At 48.0% G+C, this 19,793-nt stretch overlaps 3 protein-coding genes across 3 annotated transcripts in view; 2 read left to right on the top strand and 1 right to left on the bottom strand.

Moving 5' to 3' along the window:
- Stkld1 (serine/threonine kinase like domain containing 1) overlaps positions 1-1,854 on the top strand; it is a 21,447-nt gene extending 19,593 nt beyond the window's left edge. The window contains exons 17-19 of the mRNA XM_026778631.1: positions 1,019-1,159; positions 1,335-1,414; positions 1,651-1,854. Coding sequence (XP_026634432.1) covers positions 1,019-1,159; positions 1,335-1,414; positions 1,651-1,800 — 371 coding nt within the window. The 3' untranslated portion in view covers positions 1,801-1,854. The remainder of the gene's footprint in view (positions 1-1,018; positions 1,160-1,334; positions 1,415-1,650) is intronic.
- A 93-nt stretch (positions 1,855-1,947) lies between these two features.
- Positions 1,948-12,270, bottom strand: Rexo4 (REX4 homolog, 3'-5' exonuclease). The gene is made up of 8 exons (XM_005346225.3): positions 11,829-12,270; positions 9,754-10,097; positions 7,871-8,008; positions 7,477-7,670; positions 6,150-6,238; positions 4,445-4,519; positions 3,768-3,842; positions 1,948-2,862 (listed from the first exon to the last, which is right to left on the bottom strand). The coding sequence occupies exons 1-8, from the start codon at positions 12,024-12,026 to the stop codon at positions 2,743-2,745; spliced, it is 1,233 nt and encodes a 410-aa protein (XP_005346282.1). The 5' UTR covers positions 12,027-12,270; the 3' UTR covers positions 1,948-2,742.
- Positions 12,271-17,374: 5,104 nt separating this feature from the next.
- Adamts13 (ADAM metallopeptidase with thrombospondin type 1 motif 13) overlaps positions 17,375-19,793 on the top strand; it is a 37,012-nt gene continuing 34,593 nt past the window's right edge. The window contains 2 exon segments of the mRNA XM_005346224.2: positions 17,375-17,491; positions 17,944-18,013. Of these exon segments, the coding sequence (XP_005346281.1) occupies positions 17,375-17,491; positions 17,944-18,013 (187 nt within the window).

Genomic DNA, 19,793 nt, shown 5'->3' with positions numbered 1-19,793 from the left:
CAGGCTGCCTCGAACTCACAGAGATCCGCCTGCCTCTGCCTCCCGAGTGCTGGGATTAAAGGCGTGCGCCACCACCGCCCGGCTATAACATATAAATCTTAAAAACAAACAAACAAACAAACAAAGCTAGCTCCCTGCAGTGATGTCAACCAGGTGACCCCAAACTGGAAAAGGAAAAACCAGTCTTCAGGAAACCCCACTGGGACTTCTCTATTTTGGTGTCTTGGGACCACCTCCCCACCTATACACATGGGATACCCCACAGCTGCATGGATTTCCTACATATAGGTCTGTCTCCAAGTCCAGGCTTAGGCCACCTCTTACACTAAGTACTGGCAGTTGTCCTTTGTAGAGAACTCTGGGCCCAGGAATGGGCCATGGTCAGCAACAGTGAACAGTAGGGATATTCCCACCCTTGGTCTGTAACGACCACTTCCCTTGCTCTAAGAGCTGTCTCCTTGGTCTCATTCCTGATGGGTTCTACTCAAGCCAGTCCACTGGGCTTCCCAAGCTGGTGGGACCTCCAGGAAGCAGTTGGGGATCTTAGTTCCTCCTGACTTATCCCTGACATCCTTATACACAGCACCCTGTGGGGAGGGTTCAGCCCTCTGAACCCTGTTAACTGATGCAGAATGTTAGGGCCACCTGTACAGGAGACCCTCCTCCACAGTGCCACAGCAGAGCTTCCGTGCTGAGGAGAAGAGGAACACAAGTGCTGTATTTCCCTTGGGAGTGGGGCTCGCTGCCAACAGGTGCAAAGCTATGCATGCTGCAGAGACAAAGTGGAACAAGCACCTCTTCCAGCATTTTACAGAGCATGGGTCAGCCCTGACTTCAGGAGCTTCCTTCACAGAAGGCTGGGATTCCTGGTCAAAGAGAGCTCTCCCAACCGCCTTATGACCATGGTCATGCTACTTCCCAGTGACAGTGGGTACAGGGGGCTGAGAAGTAAGGGCAGCTGCAAAGGGGCTATACTCGAATATATTAAAACCCAAATTCCCTTGCATCCCTCCCCTAGAACTGGTGGCCTTCCGAATAGCAATACTGGAAGAGGGCAGCAGCGGCCTCTACCTCCTCCAAGATATCTACCATCTCTACAATGATGACCCTGAGGTGGTTGAGAACCTCTGCATGCTGTTGGCCCACCTGGCTTCCTACAGTGAGGACCCTTTCCTTGTCCTCTCCCTGGCAGGAAGGGAAGGAGTCCCAGAGCTTGGTCTCAAACCCCTGTGACTTCCCACTCATTAACTCCAAGCAAAAGTGGTACCCAACTGACCTTATCTGGCTGGTGGGCAGGGATCCTGAATCTCACCACCTTCTCTGTTCCACTGCAGAGGAGATCCTGCCAGAGCTGGAGTCTGGAGGTATCAAGGACCTAGTCCGGATAATCCGGGGACGTTTTACTTCTAGCCTGGTAAATCACGGTGACACCTCTATCAAGCTGGAACACTTGTGTGGCACTGACCCAGAGCTCCACATGATGCTCTTCTATTACTCTCTTCCTGTGATGGGGCTAAATCCAATCTCAAGGGGGAAGGGTAGCTAGACCACTTCAAAGATTCCATCCGTCAGGGGGCTATGTCATCAAAGTAATTGCTCCTGGATCCTGACACCCCCGGAACAAATGGTTCACTTGTTTCCTCCTCCCAGGAGCTGATTTCTTATGCTGACACGGTACTTCAGGCACTAGATGCAGCTGCACACTCCAATCCCCAGAAGCAGCAGCTTGAACCTGCTTCAGAGCCGGAAGCCCCCAAGGTCTCCTCCCCACCTCAGAAAGATCCTATCTTCCGGCCCTGAAATGCTGCCCTTCTGGTCCTGGAGAGTACTGTATTTTGCACTCCTTGGTGAATAAAGAAGCCCTAAGCTGGTCATACCATGCCATGCCATGGTGTTAATGGTCCTGCACTGCAGGGTATTAGAAACGTCTAGATGATGGGAAGAAGCTAAGCTTCCACAAACTCCATTTATTTTTGACAGCGCTGGGAATGGGCCCAGGGTCTTGCACACTGCGGACAAGTGCTCTGAGTTCACATCTCAGTTCACAGCTCCATTCTAAGAGTTGTCAGGTAGGTCCATAAAGTTCACTGCTCACTCTGGACCTGTTGCCAGAAGACAGCAGGCAGATGCCTTTCTGTTTGCAGTGCACCAGAGTGATAGGATCTTACACCTCCAGGTGTACCTGTGCTCCAAGTCTCACCCAAGGACTATGTGGAGAACAGCATATTGAATGTTGGCATTTTTAGATGACTGAGCCAAGCAGGGAACATAGGAGAAAGTACCCACAGCTAAGTAGCTTTAAGAAAGTCCTCACTGGGCAGCTGCTATGTTGGCCAGATTGGCTTGCAGCAGACTGAAGGCCCTTGGATCCCTTAGGTCCAGCAGTGCTTATCCCCTTGCTCCTTAGGAGAAGGTGCTGAGTGCCCTGGCTGAATGCAGCTGTGCTCAGTGTTAAGGGTGGTACAGGTGGTTGGCATACACAGACACTGCAGCACACTCATCCATTCCAATCTCTCCTTCCTCTGAACCTACGCCACACCCAGACTTCTGTCCTGGTAGCAGAGTCCAGGAGGAGGAAGTTCCAGCAGCTCCCATGTCACACCCCTGCAGCCATGGCTCTGAAAACGCTCACCAGAGTAAGTCCCTGCTGTGCAGAAATCTGATGGGCCTCCATAATCCCATCCCAACTGCCACTGAAGAGTCACTGAAGGATGCAGAGGAGGTGGCAGTAGTAAGCTGGTGCTAAGCGTACTCGCTGCAGGGCTTTGGGGTGGTGGCTGGGGGGCGCCGGTCTGCAGTAATGCTCTCCCACTGCCGCTTTGCCATGATGTACAGCCTCATTGCTGCCTGGGCATCCTGGACCTGGGTGACACACAGCAATGTTGACTACCCAGCTAGTGAGAAGACATGGTGGCCAGAGGCCACAAAAGCAACCCTATGACTACTGAGTCTTCATGATAGCCACAGCACTGAGGCTACATGGCCAAGAGAGGCACATACTTCATAGGGTGACCGTGGTAAGGCGATGAAAGAAAATCATGAAAAATGGCTGGAACACCAGAGCACAAGCTAACTCCCGTGCTTCAGACTCAGCCACTCTGTTAAAACGGGCAGAAAGGGAAACCCTACAGCAGCAGGAAGCCGCTGAGATAGGCACAAGGGCTCAAAGAGGTAGAGGCTGCACTGCAGGGGAACCTGCTCTCCAGAAAGACTGATTGGCCAAGGTGGGGGGGGGGGGGCACTGTTGGGACTGAGAGCCCAGAACCATAAAGTCCTAAGGCACCTTTGTTAAGGTTTGGAAACGCTCTGTTCCTCCATGGCTCAAGTGCTGGAGCTAAGTCATCAACATGGCAGTACAGGGGTAACAGGACCTTTCAGTGTTGGGGCCTAGTGGGAGGTCAAAGGGTGCTAGAAGCACATTAGGTGATTCTTGGGGTACCAGTAAGTTCTGCCAAGAGTGAACTGCTGCTTCTCCCTCCTTGACATCTCTCTGATCAACTAAGCCTCATTACCATGAAGTCCCTAACCTCAGTTATTTAGTAAAATACTGCAAGTACACTAATAGTCTTCAATTAGACTGGTGAATTTTGTTTCAGATTCTTACAGAGTATTCTTTGTATTGAGTTCAAGTTAAATATAAATATTTAAGATATAATCAACATTTCCTGAGCCTGATCTGCCTAGGATCCTCTCTTCTATGTCTACGGTCAAGTGATACATAGGAACCTAGGTATTAAGGTCAGGGGCTGTTACCCAATGATACTTACTGAACAATGTTCTGCCTGCTGGACCCTGATCCCCAGAATTTTCTCACAAAGTTGTTTCAGAGATGGTCTTCCACTCTGTAGAGAGAAGGTGCATACCACTGAATGTGCTGCTTTCACAGGCTCTGCCCAAGGAGGACACAGATAGCCACACCTCAGTCCTGCAGTTTTCTTTCCACCAGGAGAATCTGTGGCATGTAGGGTTGCAACCATTAGCCCACTGTGGCTTATGACATTGCTTATCAGCCAATAAAGGAGGAGTTTGGGGCTGGAGATCTACCAAGTGGTAGAATGCTTTTAATTTTTAAATTTTTATTAGTGACACACAGATATGTCTATCTGCATGTGGGTATGTGCATGTAAGTGCAAGGCCTAAAAAGGCTAGAGGTGTCAGGTTCCCTGAAACTGAAGTTCTAGATGACTGTGAATCACCTGACAAGGGCTCTGAGAATTTAACACATGCTCTCTGTAAGAGCAGCAAGTGCCCTTAACCAGTGAGCCACGTCTGAGGAAACCTGTGGAGCCAGTTCTCTTCAGTTCCAGGGATCAAACTCAGGTTGCCAGACTCAAGCAGCAAGCCCTCTTAAAGGTTAAAATGAGAAACCAAAACAAACTAAATCCCTTTAGCCACGGGGGGGTCAGTGCCAGGGACCAGCCATGGTTCAAGACTCATTACGTACCCTTACTTGACTCCTGAAAGGTTTGAATTTTTGGGTGTCCCTGATTTTCTTTTTTGGATGATCAAGGAAGAGTACCTAGAAGAAAATGATGACAAGTATCTTCATTTCAGTCTGCAGTAGTGGAGCTAGCTCCCTTTCCCCTCTTCCAAAGAACCAGAAGGTGTAACACTCAGAAAAAGGCAGAGCTCCTTAAATTAATCGCTCTCCCTTAAGGGGAGGCCCAATATTAAGAACCATGTTAATAAAAATAAAATCTTGGCCAGGTGTGGTACACACTTTTAATCCTAGCACTCCGGAGGTGGAGGTGGGTGGACAAACAAAAACAAAAAACAAACAAACAAAAAAAAAACCAGAATAGAATAGAATCTTGACATCAAGATGCTGAGAAAAAAGTCAATTAACTAACCTGCAACCTTCTTTATCTGAACTGATTCTGTTCACGGGGAAGCACAAAATGAAAGTTAACAGCTTACTCTGCAACCTGGGAGACTTCACACAGCCCAAAAAAGTAACCCACTAGAGGAAGCATGTGTGTCCCTGGTGACAGTCTTCTCTAAGGTGATTCAACATATCAGCAGGCAGGTAACTTTCATTCATTTTCAATTGTAAACATTTGTTATTTTTATTTTTTTGGTGCGGGATGAGACCCAGGGCCGCATGCACCCTGCCACTGAGCTATGTGCCTAGACCCATACATTTGAATGGGAACTAAACTCCCACCTAGAGGTTCCTGAAACAGAGAGTAAAGTGGTACCACAGTTCATACCCAGCAGGCATCTAAAGGGGCAGCAGCTACAAGTCAGATGTCCTAGCACTGGGTGGTCTCTGTCACCTAACTGGCTGATGTGTGGCTGGTCGAGGGAGGTGATTAGCTGGAATGACACGGAGGAAACATGGGCCCATGCGGATCCTCACTAGGAACAGCTGAGTAGTAGCAGCAGGTCAGCTCTGCCAGCCTGGGATGCTGAGGAGCAGTGGGGAAGTATCTGGGTGTGTACCCACTGCTCTCATGGAGCCATCTCTCAATATCCCAAAACTCAGCTCTGCCACCCTTAAGCCTAATCCCTGTCTCCAAAGGATTAATCAAGATCTGCTTACACTGTGTGATTGTTGGTGGCACCCAGTAAGGTTCTGATGCCTGGCTTTAAATATCCACCATAGCAGACTGCCGCAGAGGTATCCCTTATGCCAAGTAGACTATGCTCCCATTTTCCTCCAATGGACCAGACAGCAGTTTGCTTGTGAACTTAAAGTGACCCATGTAATAAACTCAGGCTAGGTCTTCCTAAGATGCCAGGGGAGAACAGGAGGCTGGGCTTCCAGCATCACAGCCATGCCTAGATATGAAGTGGACAAACAACAAGAACCCCAGGGGTCTAACAGTGTAGAGAAATTTGTCTCTGGTCATGGGGCATACAGCTAGACACCAGACCATCTGCCAGATCAGACAGGTGACACTCAGAGTCCCCTTCATAGAACTGTCAGCACTCTGGCACTGGAACCAGTGTAGTCAGGACTCTAAAAACAAGTACCTAATGTGGTCTCTTAGACAGCAAGAGCCCAGGTACCTGACACTATTCCCAGAGAACTTCCAAGTCAAGATAAAAATTCAAAATGAAAATCCCCCCAGAGTGGTGCTTCTAGAGACAGGCATATGGGGCCGTGTGTGGCTCACATGAAAGAGCTATGGCCCCAAGACCAGCACCTTTAAATCATTGTGCAACGCGTGCCCCACCAGGATTCTGCCCTTCAATATTTCTGCCACTTCCTTCTTCACAACTTCAAACTCTTCTCCTGAAAACCAAGCAAAGAAGTGGTTAACAACACATAACTCACCTAGATTCTCACAGACGTTCCTCCCGTTCCCTGGTCAGACTGATGATAACAGGTCAGGCCCTTAATGATACACAGAGCTTCAATGGGAGGTAGACCCCTACAAGTGTCTCGCTGGACCTCAGGGACGTGCAAAGCCTAGGAGACCCACTGTGCCTTGTGCTCTGTTCCCACTTTTGGGGACAGTTAAAGAAAAAAAAAAGGGGGGGGGACAAGCTCTACTTAAAACCAACTAGTGGACTGGCAGCAGTTAGCAAGCCCCAGAGAAGCTTAAGAGCATTTAAGACTCTTAGGTATTCCTGACGATATGCTTCCCACTCAACACAACTCATACTTATGACTTCCCAAGTGGACTCAGACTGCATCTCTCCCACAGACAGTACAAGGAGGGCTGCATGGACCCGAGTCTGGTCTGCTGCTCTTTCCCAGCAGACATCCTTTGGGGACCACCCTGCCCCCACTCCTACCAAAATCACTTCTGCTCAACTCTGTTCAGAGCTAATAGGACCAGACTCCTTCTGAGATAGAATACAAGAGCTGCTGGTCAGCTTACTGTTCAACAGAGCCACCTTATTGGCCATGGATACCAAGAGAAGCAAACAGGCAGTGTGTGGTGAGGAATGGGGGAGAGATCACAAGGCTGCATCTCTAGCGATCTCCAGGTCTCTCTAGGAGGCAGGCTCAGAATATCCTAGATGTCCTCTCCTATTATAAATCAGACCTAGTCTCTGCTATGTTAGGTCACTTCTTCCAGCCACCTCCCTATCCAACCCCTGCTCAGAACCAGTCTTCTGATCTCCACCCTGTTCTCAACGTCCTGCTGGAGGCCTTACTGCTAACACTGCACTAGAGTTTCCCAAACAGATCCTGTGATCTGTCCCCCAGCTCCCATGTGCCCTACTCACCCTTCATGGCTTCCCTCCTGGTCCCTAACACACTCCATTTTATTCCCCAATGCTATACAACAGAAAGAAATCCAAGAGCACTATCCTGCGTAGGAGGCAAAGAAGCAAGGACACAAATAGACAACAGCCAGGAAAGATACCTTTTGCATCTGCACAGTATGCTACTCTGAGGAAGAGGTAAGCAGTGCCAGGACCCCTGTCATGCCTTGTTCCAGAACACCAAGGAGAAAGCAGGAGAGAAATAAGTCCTGCTACCATCTCCATTGCTACACTCAAATCCTATGGACATCATACCCTGTTTCAGGTTCTCAGGCCGTATCCCACTGACTGCTGTCCTGTAGTCTGTCACGGGCTCAGTTGGCTTCACGTACTTGTCGTAAACACACTTCCCATACTGGTTCACGATGGACACGCGGGCTGCGATGCTCTCTTCCCCCTTGGGGCCCACGCCTACCATCTCACAGTCCAGGGCCAAGGCTTTTGTCAGGCTGAGGGGAACCAAAGGCCCCAGTGTAATAAATATCACAAACCGGGATTCTAGGCCAGTGAGCCAAGACCATTCATCACCATTTTGCACCCCTAAAACCTACTGAGCAGTCATGGCTCAGTGTTTGCTCCTCCTCCCCTGAGAGATTACAGCCCCAGAAGGCAGAACATTCCCAGCAGCCATGGCCCGAGCACAGCTTACCCGCTAAAGGCCTGTTCCTTCTCCAGGGTGATGTTACTCTTGCTCTGCCCCAGCCGCTTCCATACCAGCATGGCTGCCTCTGGGCCTATGGCAGCTTCAATATCATCTGGATCCACATCATCAAACCAGATGTCTTCCCTATGAGGCAAGGATGAGAGTGTCTGGCTGTGAATAGACATGGGGCACTGGATGCCTGTTGAAGGAATCTCTCTCCCTGTTGGTAGGCTGTGAAGAGTGGGAGGGCTGGCAGGACTGTGCCCCAGCACACTCAGTCCAGTTGAGCCGCTGCTGCACTTTCCTTTTACTGCTGTTCTTTCTTTCTCTAATACCTGTGATGGCCAGAAGAGGGCAGGCAAGGGATCCCCTGAAACTCTCGGAGTTATATAATAAAGTTGTGCACTTCCAGGAGGGAATCCAGGCCTATGAAAGAGCAGCCAGTACTCTTAGCCACTGAGCCAGCTCTCCAACTCCTCACAGTTGTTCATTAGTATCTGCAAATGTATCTATTATCCAAGACTTAAAACTACATATAAAACACAAAGAATGTAATTAACAGAAATGTGACCCACTTCAATAGAGTTGACCACTGACATCTAATTAAATTATAGATGTGTTATCAATCAGGATACACAGGCAGGAGGACTGCATGACACAGAGGCCAAGGCCTTGCACTGTCTCCACATTTTGGGAGAGTGAGAAAGACACAGTCGATATTAGATGTTCCATGGCTATCTGATGTCAATGTACTAACAGGCCTCTTGTTTTATGTTCCTTGCCTTCTTCACTAGGCTACCCTGACTACCCCCCATACAAATGCTAAAGTAAACATACGTATCTCCCCTACTTCTATCAGCCTTAGGAAGGAAGCAAGGATGAGAGTATCTGGCTGTGAATAGACATGGAGCACTGGATGCCAGTTGAAGAAATCTCTCTCCCTGTTGGTAGGCTGTGAGGAACAGGAGGGCTGGCAGTGAGGGGGCAGCACTGTGAGGGCTGGCAGGACTCTAAAAACAAGTACCTAATGTGGTCTCTTAGACAGCAAGAGCCCAGGTACCTGACACTATTCCCAGAGAACTTCCAAGTCAAGATAAAAATTCAAAATGAAAATCCCCCAGAGTGGTGCTTCTAGAGACAGGCATGTGAGGCCGTGTGTGTCCCCCTAACCCAGCCTGCCTGTAGGGCTCAGAAGAGGCAGCCAAACCCATACACTTTACCCTTCAGTGCTATGTCCTGTAGTCTAGTCTGTCATGGTTTCAGCAGATTTGACAAAACCGTCATAAACTTACTCTCCATACTGATTCCCAAGGGGATGCTTTCCTTCCCCACAATCTAGGGCCCAGATTTTCTTTAAGCTAAAGAGAAGGAAAGGCTCAGATAGCAAGAGCCAGACCGCCTTATAAGCACATCCCTTCGAGGAGAAGTATCACCACAGTGCTCATTAAGTAGCCAAAAGACACTAACACATGCTGTACCTCAGCTCCCCTAATCATACAGATGGCCTCACTGAAGAAAGGATGCAGAAACATGCCCAAAGCCATCAACTGGCAAGAGGCAGGGCTGGGCTTCACAGGACTCCTGGTTCCAGCACACATTAATGCCAAAGTTTTTGCTGGCCTTTCCTTTATGCCAAGCTCTACGCTGGGGTCCAAAGACACAGCACTGACTGTACAGGGTCTGCCTTCAGCAACCCACACTCTAGGGGAAACAGATGACAAGTAAACAAAACAAACCCCATAGGGTCAGAGAGGAAGACTGCACCAGGACCAGTGCTCATGTCTTCTCAGCGGGGAAGACGTGGAGGCTAGGTGCTCATGAAGGACCATCTGTATCTGTGGCCCAGTAGCAAAGGACATACCAGTCACCAAAGCAGAGCTGATACTCACTCAGTAGGTGTGGACTGATTCAAGACGACAGCTGCCTCCTTAGCTTTCCGCTTATGCTTGGTGTCCCCTTGATGAGAAGAGATGTCACTATACGTCCTCTTCTTGGCTCCTTTCTTCTGTTCTGTTGCAGAGGTATTTGTGGGAGGTACTAGTATCTTCCTGTCCTTCTTAGATGTAGACGTAACAGAACCCCTAGTGGTCTGGTCTTTTTCTGTTCTCTTCCTGTCTCCCTTTGACTTTTCTGAGGTCTCTTTTTTATTCTGCTGGATTATCTGGGAATGCATTTTGTCATCGTTCTGAGAGACAAGAGGTTTTTCTGGGACCTGTGACTTTTGTTTCAGCAGCTAATGGGATCAAAATTAAATATATGCCACATTTAAATTCTGAACTGACAAAGCACAGACTAAAGAAACGTATATATAAATGCATACACAAACATGTAGCTACCATCCACACACAATTCCAGTCACCATCACCAATAGAAAATTATTGGGAAAACCCTTTATTTTTAAAATTTTATTTTTATACGTATGGGTGTTTTGCTTGCATATATGTCTGTGCACCACATGCATGCCTGGTGCCCACAGAGGACAGAAGACAACACTGGATCCCCTGCAACTAGAGTTAGACAGTTGTGAGTCACCACATGGGTGCCAGGAATTAAACCAGGGTCCGCTGGAAGAGCATGCACACTCTTGATTGCTGAGCCATCTCTCCAGCCCCTGGAAAAGCCTTGTTTTTACTCTTAAGTCACTGGCATTGAGATTCTTTTCCTTGGCTTATCTCAACGCATAATCTGGCATCTGCTTCTTCACTCTGCATTTCAAACTCTAGGCCATGCATACCTGAGTGGCTTAACACCCAGAGCATTTCATTCTGGGGCAGGAGCATCATTTCCCTTCTTTAATGTGGAGTTGCACATAGAGTGACTTTCATGGTTGACACGCTGGGACACAATGATCACTTCCTTTACACTATCTCTGGAGGCTGGCTACAGCTCGGGGTCTGAGGAAGACCCAAGGGAAGGGAGAGCAATGGAAAGAAAAAAAAAATCCTATCAAACCAGAGATGGTTGATGAGAACCGCCACAGCTTTGATCTTTCTAGGCAGGGGCAGAGATCCAGGCAAACAATTCCTTCCCTGTTTTCAAATCCCCAGCTAAGACCCCAGCAAGATGACATCCAACTGCAGTGGATTTCTACTTACTCACCCCCCCTAAGAGTCAAGAGACCCGAAGGGCTTTGATTCTTGTAGAAACCAGAGCCAACTCCAAGTTCCCTATAGAAAATATGCATTCCAGGCATTTAATTTTACTAACTTTGGAGAGAGGGGGAAAAAAAACCCAACTGGCTTATAGAGCTGGGGCTGTCCACAGGGCTTGGCTGGTCCTGTGTGTACAGAGAGGAAAATGCACACTAAGGAACAGGTGGAGGTTATGGAAGTTCTAGGTTCTCTTTCTTATGAACTGAAGCTCCATGGCATACACTCGAGGATTGCCTGGAGGTCAGCAGATCAAAAAGCATGGTCAGTATCCCAGTTCTGCTATTTATGTGCTATGTGACCATTCTTAAGCCAAACCCCTAAGTTCTGTGTCTCAATTTCCTCATCTAAGAAACAAGGACAGTAACAGCATCTAGTAAGAATTTATGAATGAGGGTTGGGTATAGTGGTTCACACCCATAATCCAGCATTTGGGAGGCTACCCAACGTAGGAGGACTACCACTAGTGCGGGGAAACCCTGAGCTACATAAGTTCCAGAACAGTCTGGGCCGGAGTTCTGGGAAAGAGTTTAACACGTTGGCAGGGTGGCAACCGAGATATGGGATTTGTGATTGAGAAAAATAATTTGAGGGAAGCAGAGAGCAACCTCTGTAGAATGGAGAAGCACTGGCCACTACTAAAACTGTCAACAGGCCAGACAGCCACAACTACTGCCATGCCTACAGCCCGAAGTTCCCGTGAGGGAGTTCGTGCGGTGCTGCCCTTCCACGTTTTGAAACCACCCATCCTCCTTCGTAGTCTGTGGCTACCCGACCAAAAGTCCGGGATGAAGGTGGCCTGTCGCCAGTCTCACCTCTTGCAGCGCCTTCCAATTCTGAGAAAAGTTCTCTGGGGCCTTTGGTGGTCGGCCCGCAATAGTTGGCGGGCGGCTTCCCGGAGCCCCGCTTCCTCCCTGGGTTTTCCTCTTCCTGAACTTCTTCTTGGCTTTCTTCCGAGAGAGCTTCTCGGCAGGCCCCGCTTGGGGCACCGGCGCGGTGACCTTTGCCTTCATCGTCTTGCTCTCAGCAGCCCGACCCCGCAGGGAAGACTCGAACTCAGCACAGACGGCAGAAGCACACCGCAGGAAGCAAGCGCACCGCTACAGTGCAGCCCGGGTGGCGCTTCTCTTCGCGACCTGCTGGAAACTGAGTCTGCACCTCTGGTTCCGCACGTCTTCGAACTCGGCAACCGGACCGCTAGTTAACACCATACAGGCTACCTACCTGGAGATCGTCCCCGTGACTGACAACATAGAATTTGACAGAAGGGAACCCAGGCCTTCACCAAGATTAGGAGTCGTGAGAGGGAGGGAATGAAGAGAAGCAGGGACACCGGAAAAGGCTTGGGGGACCACTCTCGATGTGGCACCCCGCGGAAGGCCGGAAGGAGCTGGTGTTGGTTGTTCTGTGTACAACCACACTGCGCAAACTCAGGATTTCCCGGTTTACCCAATCTTAGGGTTGCAAAGGCGCGCCAGCTGTTTCTGATAATAATGGTAAAACAAGATTTTAATTGTGATAATGTACATATATTTTTCTTAACCGCCGTGTTAAAATGACCGGAAATCCACATTTGACCCTGATGGTGCGATACAATAACACAGATGAGACTTCCACAATCGTGTAGTTTTTCCTTCCTTGGTTTTCAGTGTTTAGAGATGCACAGCAAGTACAGGCCACTTAGGAATAGGTCCCTGAACCTTGAGGGGAGAATTTTGAATTGCATTGAGGGCTAAGTGCTCCAAAGTCTCTTACTCTCCACACATTGTCCAATTGTGGGTCTCTATGTTAATTCCCATCTACTGCGAGAAGTGTCTCTGATGGAGGCTGAGAGATGCACTGAGCTATGGATACAGCAGTGTGTCATTAGGAGTCATTTTATTGCTATGTTCCTTTGGCAGAACAACAGTAGTAGTTTTTCCCCTAGGCCTATGACGTATTTGATCTCAGGTGCTTGGCCACTTTAGCAGTGTACTGTATGGGTCCCATCTCATGGAGTAGGCCTTCAATTCAATCAGCAGATGGTTGGTACTTTCATAACTAGGGGTTACAGACCTAGTTTAGTTTATTTCATCTTTATTTAACTTTGGTAGGTCTTATATTTCAAGAAATCCATCAATTATTTTCAGGGTTCTGGTTTGTTAGAATATGTCTTTATGGTTCTCTGAATTTCCTTGATGTCTGTTATATTATCTCTCTTTTCATCTCTAATTTTATTAATTTGACTCTTCTCTCCATCTTTTGGTTAATTTGGCAAAAAAGTCTTGGTTTTCTCAAAGAACCAACTCTTTGTTTTATGACTCTTTGTATTGTTTTTGTTTGTTTCTATTTTGATTATTTCAACCTGAGTTTGATTAATTCTTCCTCTTCTTCCTATTTTTCTTTTCTGTTTTTTTTCTTTCTTTGTTTGGTTGGTTGTTTTTTTTGAGACAGGGTTATTCTGAATAGCCCTGGCTGTCTTGGAACTCACTCTGTAGACCAAGCTGACCTCAAACTCAGAGATCCACCTACCTCTGCCTCCTGAGTGCTGGGATTAAATCTGTGTGCCACCACTGCCTGGCAATTGTTTCTTCTTGTATTTTTAGAGTTTTCAGGTGTGTCACTAAGTTACAAACACGAGATACCTCTGTACTGGCATTTCATTTGTATTTTAATAAATAAAACTTGCCCGAGGATCAGAAAAGTAAAACAACCCCACTGGCCAGCCTTACAGACCAGGCAGCAGTGACATACACCGTTAATCCTAGTAGCCACACTAGTTTGCCATAGAAACCAGGCAAAGGGGTACATGCCCTTAATCCCAGAACTAGAGAGGATTATAAAAAAAGAAGAGACAGCTCTCAGGTTCGGTCTCATTCTGAGATTCCTGGAGGCAGACTTGCCATTTCGGATTGAGATCAAGGTAATAGCCAATGGCTGGCTGCTTTGATTTTTTGACCTTCAAGTTGAACCCCAGTTTCCATCTCTGAGTTTTATTAATTGTGCTTCATACCTCCATTTATTTTATGTAGGCACTTAGCACTATGAACTTGCTTGCCTCTTAGGCCTGCCTTCATTATATTCCATAGGTTTGAGTTTGAGTATGTTGTGTTTTCATTTTCATTCAATTCTAAAAAGTTTTTAAATTTCCTTATTGATTTCTGTCTTGACCCAATTTCATTCCGTGGTGAGCCACTCAGCTTCCATGAATTTTTATACTCTCTGTCATTTTCTTTGTTGTTGACATCTAGCTTTAATCTAAATGGTCAGATAGAACGCAAGGTGTTATTTAAGGTCTCTTATGTATACTAGATGGTGGGTATATCTGATTAGTTTGCTGTTGCTTCTCTTCCCCAAGCAGCCACAGTGGTTCTCTGCTCAGCTCATAGCCACTTTTCTGGGGTCTAGCACAGTGCCTTTCTTAGCCTTTGCAGGAGCTCAGATAAATGTATGCCACCTGGATGAATGAGTGGGTGGATCTAGCGGAGGGGCAGAGGCAAAATGCAGTGGGAAAGAGGAGTGCTGAGGGAGCACCACCTCAGAGAGAGGGACTGAAGGCGTGGTCCATCAATTCAGAGTGCTCCCTGCACTGCACTCACGCATAGCCCCGCACAGTGATAACACACATACACATAATTCAAGAACAAAAGTTAAAAGCCTAGGAGTTGGAGAGGTGGTTCAATGGTCAAAAGTTCTTCCTGATCTTGCACAATACTAGCATTTGGGTCCTGGCACCTACAATGGGGTGTAGTGATAAGAATGAGCAGGCCTGCTTTTTGTCCTGCCCGGCTTCTGCCCGGCTAGCTTTACACCCGAAATAACAACACACAAATTATATTCATTCAAACGCTGCCTCGGCCATTAGTTCTAGCTTCTTATTGGCTAGCTCTCACATCTTGATTAACCCATTTCTAATAATTTTTGTACCACCACAAAGTGGTGGCTTACTGGGAAGATTCTAACCACCATCCGTCTTGGGTAGGAGAAGCATGGTGTCTGCCTGACTCTGCTTTCTTCCTCCTAGAATTCTATTCTGTCTACTCCACCCACCTAAGGGCTGGCCTATCAAAAGGCCAAGGCAATTCTTTATTGACCAATGAAAGTAACACATAGACAGATGACCCTCCTACATCACTGGGGATTCAACACCTCCTTTGGACTTCTACACTCACATGGTGGTACACGTTCAAACAAACAGGTACACATATGCACACAAATAAAAATGAACTAAATATTTTTTCATTAAAAAATACACCTCAAGAAAGCAAGAGAGTAGAAAAACACCCAGAGCCAGTCTAGCCCAGCACAGGTGGGTACATATCCTCCCCATTAGAGGGGCTAAGAGAGGCTGCAGATTTAGCTGAGGAAACAAAGATCATCATCATTGGGAAGTAATAGTCAGTTGCCTATCACTGTGGCAAAATATCTGATGTAATCAACTTTATAAGGAAGGAAGGTTAATTTTAGCCTGTGGTTTAAGTCATAGCTGCTTAGACCTGCAGTGATTCAGAGAATCACGACAGAAGGATATGACAGAGAAAGGCTGCTTGCCTCATGACCACCAGAAGACCCTGAGCTGGGAAGGAAAGAACTGGTCATCCAGTATCTTTAAAGGCCACAGTCTCAATGACTTAACTTCTTCCCACTAGGTCCCATATCTGAAATGGTCCACCAGCTTCTACAGACTATGATCAAGCCTCCAATTGATGGGCCTTCAAGAAACATTTGAGATCAATACAGTCAGGGGTCTCTAGAGGAAGAGAGTGGGTGGCATGAATATATATCACAAAGGGCATTTAGTAGATTGACTTACATGATATGAGCCAGTGTATTAGTCAGGGCTCTCTAGAGGAATAGAATGGAGAGAATGAATCTATCTATCTATCTATCTATCTATCTATCTATCATCTATCTATCATCTCTCTATATATATATCTATCTAAAGGGAATTTACTAGAGTGACTTACAGGCTGTAGTCCAGCCAGTTCAATAATGGCTGTCTCCCAATGGGAACTCCAAGAATACAGTAGTTGTTCAGTCATGAGGCTGGATGTCTCAGTCAGTCTTGGTCTTCAGTATACAGCATCAGAATCTAGAGAATAGAGAGCAAGGACACACAGGCAAAGAGCAAAAGTTTCTTTCTTTCTTTCTTTCTTTCTTTCTTTCTTTCTTTCTTTCTTTCTTTCTTTCTTTCTTGTCCTTTATATAGGCTACCATGAGAAGATATGACCCAGATTTAGGGTCTTCCTACTTCAAATTATCAAATTAACTAAAACCCCTCACAGAAGTGCCCAGAAACTTGGGTTTTAGTTAATCCCAGATGTAGTCAAGTTGACAACCAAGAAGCTGGATTCTGATGCCATCAAAGGACAGTGGTGGCAGCTGCAGTGGTAGCAGGATGCACGTTCTTATGAGCAAGGAGTGAAAGCTGGTAGGCAAAGACAGCTCTGCCCTTTCCTTGGACCTCATTATACCAGGGCTGCTGCTATACTCATTACACAAGTGCTGCCTAGTCTGGTGGAAGGTCTTCTCTCAGTTAATCTTCCCAGAAAGTACCCTCAGATTCATCCAGAGGTGTGGCTCTTAGTCTATTCCAGATCCAATCTTGCTGACAACTAAGATTATCTCCCCACAACGACCCAAACTGTAATAAGGAACTGGCAGGGTGAAGCGTAGGCAAAAGTGTTTTTGAGCAAGTGAATAAGAAATTCCCAGGAGGTGCAGTGGGATGCCAGGCAGTTGGTGGCAGTGCTTGCAGAGATGTGGGGCCGCTCGCCTGCTCCATGACTCTGCCACCAGGTGCAGGTCAGATCAGGTGGACAGTGTCAAAATAGTAGAGATGAGGGCAGCGGGGATGAGGTGAGGGCACAGGGTGTCTGCAAGTACAGGGCAGGGAGAGGCACAAACTCTGCCAAGGGTAAAGGGACAAGAGAGCTAGAGAGAGCCTGGAAATGGAGGTGCCAGAGGAAAGACAGGCCAAGAGGCCAGAGCGGTCGTGTCCTTAGTGCATTGGTCAGTCAGTGATTCCAGCCACCCAGGGCCTGTCACTTCACATGAGCCCACAACCCAAGGGTTCTATCTAGAGCTTGCTCCTGTCCAGACTGAACTGCTAGGCCAGACCCTGCCAGGAGGCTAGGTGTGCACAGCAGGAGGGCTTTCCTAGTGCAAGACCTAGTTGGGATGCTCTTCACTGGGAACTATACCAGGCAAGTTCCTAGCAGAACTTGCTGCCTGCCCCATAGCCCTGCCCTAGGAGGAAGATCCATTAGAAGAGTAAACACTGCCTGATGTCCCGCCCAGCCAGCGAGTAAAGTCTGTCACATTCCACACTAACCAGACTCCCAGTCACCAGGGCTCCAGCCATCCGCTGCCTTTCCTAAGGATGAGCCAGCTTGGCCTATCGGTGACACGCCAAACGTTTCATGCTGCCAGTATCCGAGGAGCCCTCATGGGTGCCTTCTTCATTCTGAGCTGCTGCGGGCTCTCTGATTTCCAGAAGGTGGGATTACATGAGTCCTGGTGTTGGCATCACCTGGGAGATGGGGTTGCCAAAGCTCTTGGGTGGAGTGGTTGTGGTCTCTCTGCTGGCAGAAAAGGAAATTTGATTACTCTGGTGAAGATGACAGGCTCTGTTTTGTTGCAGATCTCCGTGGATCTCTCTCCTCTCCTCCATGACGAGGCACGATCCCTCATTCTCTGTCCCTATATCTCCCATCATCTTCTCTCCCTTGGTCTTGTCTCCTTTCTCCTTCTCGTCTTTTTTTTTTTGTTTGTTTTTTTGTTTTTCGAGACAGGGTTTCTCTGTAGCTTTGGAGCCTGTCCTGGAACTAGCTCTGTAGACCAGGCTGGTCTCGAAACTCACAGAGATCCGCCTGCCTCTGCCTCCCAAGTGCTGGGATTAAAGGCGTGCACCACCATTGCCCGGCTCCTCCATGTCTTTTTATTTTACAGAGTTTTCTTCAAGATCAGGAACTCAAGGAGGCATCCTCTAACTTTGGGCACCATGCTGCTGCATTCACAGGTAGCTGTCTTGACGTCCTCTAAGCCAGGGGGATTTCTTGAGCCTTGGGTGAGGGTTTAAGGGAGTTTTCACTGAGTCAATGCCACGAGGGTATTGGTAGCCTTGGACACATGAGGTCAGAGAAGCTTTGCATCTCTCTGTTAATTAGCTTCACTGCTTCCTGCCAACTTGATAAAAACTGTTTCCGGTGTTCTGGCTGCCCTGGAATCCTGACTCCAGGCTTCTGTTTAGTATCACAAGGGAGGGGGCGTCCATCGGCTGGCCTCTTTGGCCTGTGGCTGGCCTTTGCAGGGCTGGCTGAGTTTCAGGAACTTGTCACTTCTGGTCATAGTTGTAAATATTTATTCTTTCTTTGGGAACAAGGTACGTGCCAGGCCAAGCAACTCTGGCTCCTGTCCTGTAGGTCTCCTCATGGTAAAGGCTTTCCCATGACCTATGACCCTGTCTCTCAAGATGCCATCCCTTTTCCCAGAAGAGCAGTTGGTGATTTGATTAAAACCATGGTTGGGGGATGGACTGTGGAGCTAGCTCACTTGGTAAAGCGCTTCTGTGGAAACATGAGGACCCAAGTTCTAGTCACAGCATCCATATAAAAAAGCTGGGCATGGTAGCCCACGTTTCTAATTCCCGTGCTGAGTAGAGGCAGAGCACAGTGTGCATCCTTCGCAGACCACACAAAAACTGGTCACAGTGGCACATCTCATCTTTTCTATCCTGCCCACCAGTCAGGAAAATCCCCGGGGCTTGCTGGCCAGCCAACCTTGCCTAATTGATGAGCCTTGAGTCTCAGTGAGAAATCTTGTCTTAAAAAACAAGGTGGGTGGCTCCTGAAGTTGACTTCTGGCCTCCATCAACATCACACAGACACTGGCAAGATGGGGCTAACAGTCAGGGTGTAGAGGGTTAGGGATGTCCTTCTGCCTGCAACCAGTTTTCCTGTGGTCTAGGTGGGATACACGCTGTCTGGATCCTCGGGTCCTCCTACCTCTGGGCTCCTGAAGGGCTAGGACGATGTCACCTGGGCTCCTAGTCCTTCTGTACTCCAGAAGACAGCACTACAGGACTCCTGTGGTCCAGGGAGCAGAGGTGTTTGCCTTCCAGTTGGCTTGTTTATGGAACACCTATTTCAAGGCTGAGCCGACTTTGCTAAGTACTGATCCAGCCCTGAGGCAAGATCTAAAGACAGTAGGCAATTTGTAGTCCGCTCACTCTGGAGCCTGAAAGAGCAGGGTTCTAATGCAGGACCCTGTCTCCAGGCCTTTATTCCTCCCCACTTCTCACCCAAGAGAGAATCCTTGGCTCCTTAGCCTTAGCAGAAGAGTCCCAGATGGGAGGGGCCAGGGAAAGGGAAGTGGATCTTGGCTCTTGCGGTGCCTCAATTAACTGAGGCCCTGCTCTGCTTTGTCTGTGAGAGCAGCCTTGGGGAGCCATGCTGTGGGGTCCTAGGAGAACTCTTCTTTTTCTTTTCAGCCTGAACTGGGCCTTCTGCCCACTCCCTCACCACCTTCCTCAGGCTGAGAACTGGGCCCTGGGAGGGGACATGAAATTGTCCTTTTGACTTGCAGGAGAAGCTACCCCATCTCTGTTAGCTTCCCAGCACTTGTTTTTCAAAACTTTGTCCTCATCCTTCTCCTCCCCTCTAGTAATAGGTGCGGCGGGGCTGCATCCCCAGAACCCCGCTGCCCGCAAGGCTAGCTTTACCCGAAATAATTACACGGACACTGTATTCTTTTAATCACTGCTTGTCCCATTTCTATCTAGCGTCTTCTAGGCTAACTCT

This window comes from Microtus ochrogaster, chromosome 4 (genome assembly GCF_000317375.1).
Source record: "Microtus ochrogaster isolate Prairie Vole_2 chromosome 4, MicOch1.0, whole genome shotgun sequence".
Classification (NCBI taxonomy): domain Eukaryota; kingdom Metazoa; phylum Chordata; class Mammalia; order Rodentia; family Cricetidae; genus Microtus; species Microtus ochrogaster.
Note: the sequence above shows the minus strand (reverse complement) of the source record. Positions and strands in the feature narration are given on the sequence as shown.

What these genes read in the sequence shown, in the direction of transcription:
- Rexo4 (XM_005346225.3), bottom strand. Translation starts at nt 12,026, where the DNA reads ATGAAGGCAAAGGTCACCGCGCCGGTGCCCCAAGCGGGGCCTGCCGAG. An exon ending in ATTGGAAGGCGCTGCAAGAG is followed by an intron (nt 10,098 to 11,828) that starts GTGAGACTGGCG and finishes TGATCCCATTAG; the next exon opens with CTGCTGAAACAAAAGTCACA. An exon ending in AATCAGTCCACACCTACTGA is followed by an intron (nt 8,009 to 9,753) that starts GTGAGTATCAGC and finishes CTTGCCTCATAG; the next exon opens with GGAAGACATCTGGTTTGATG.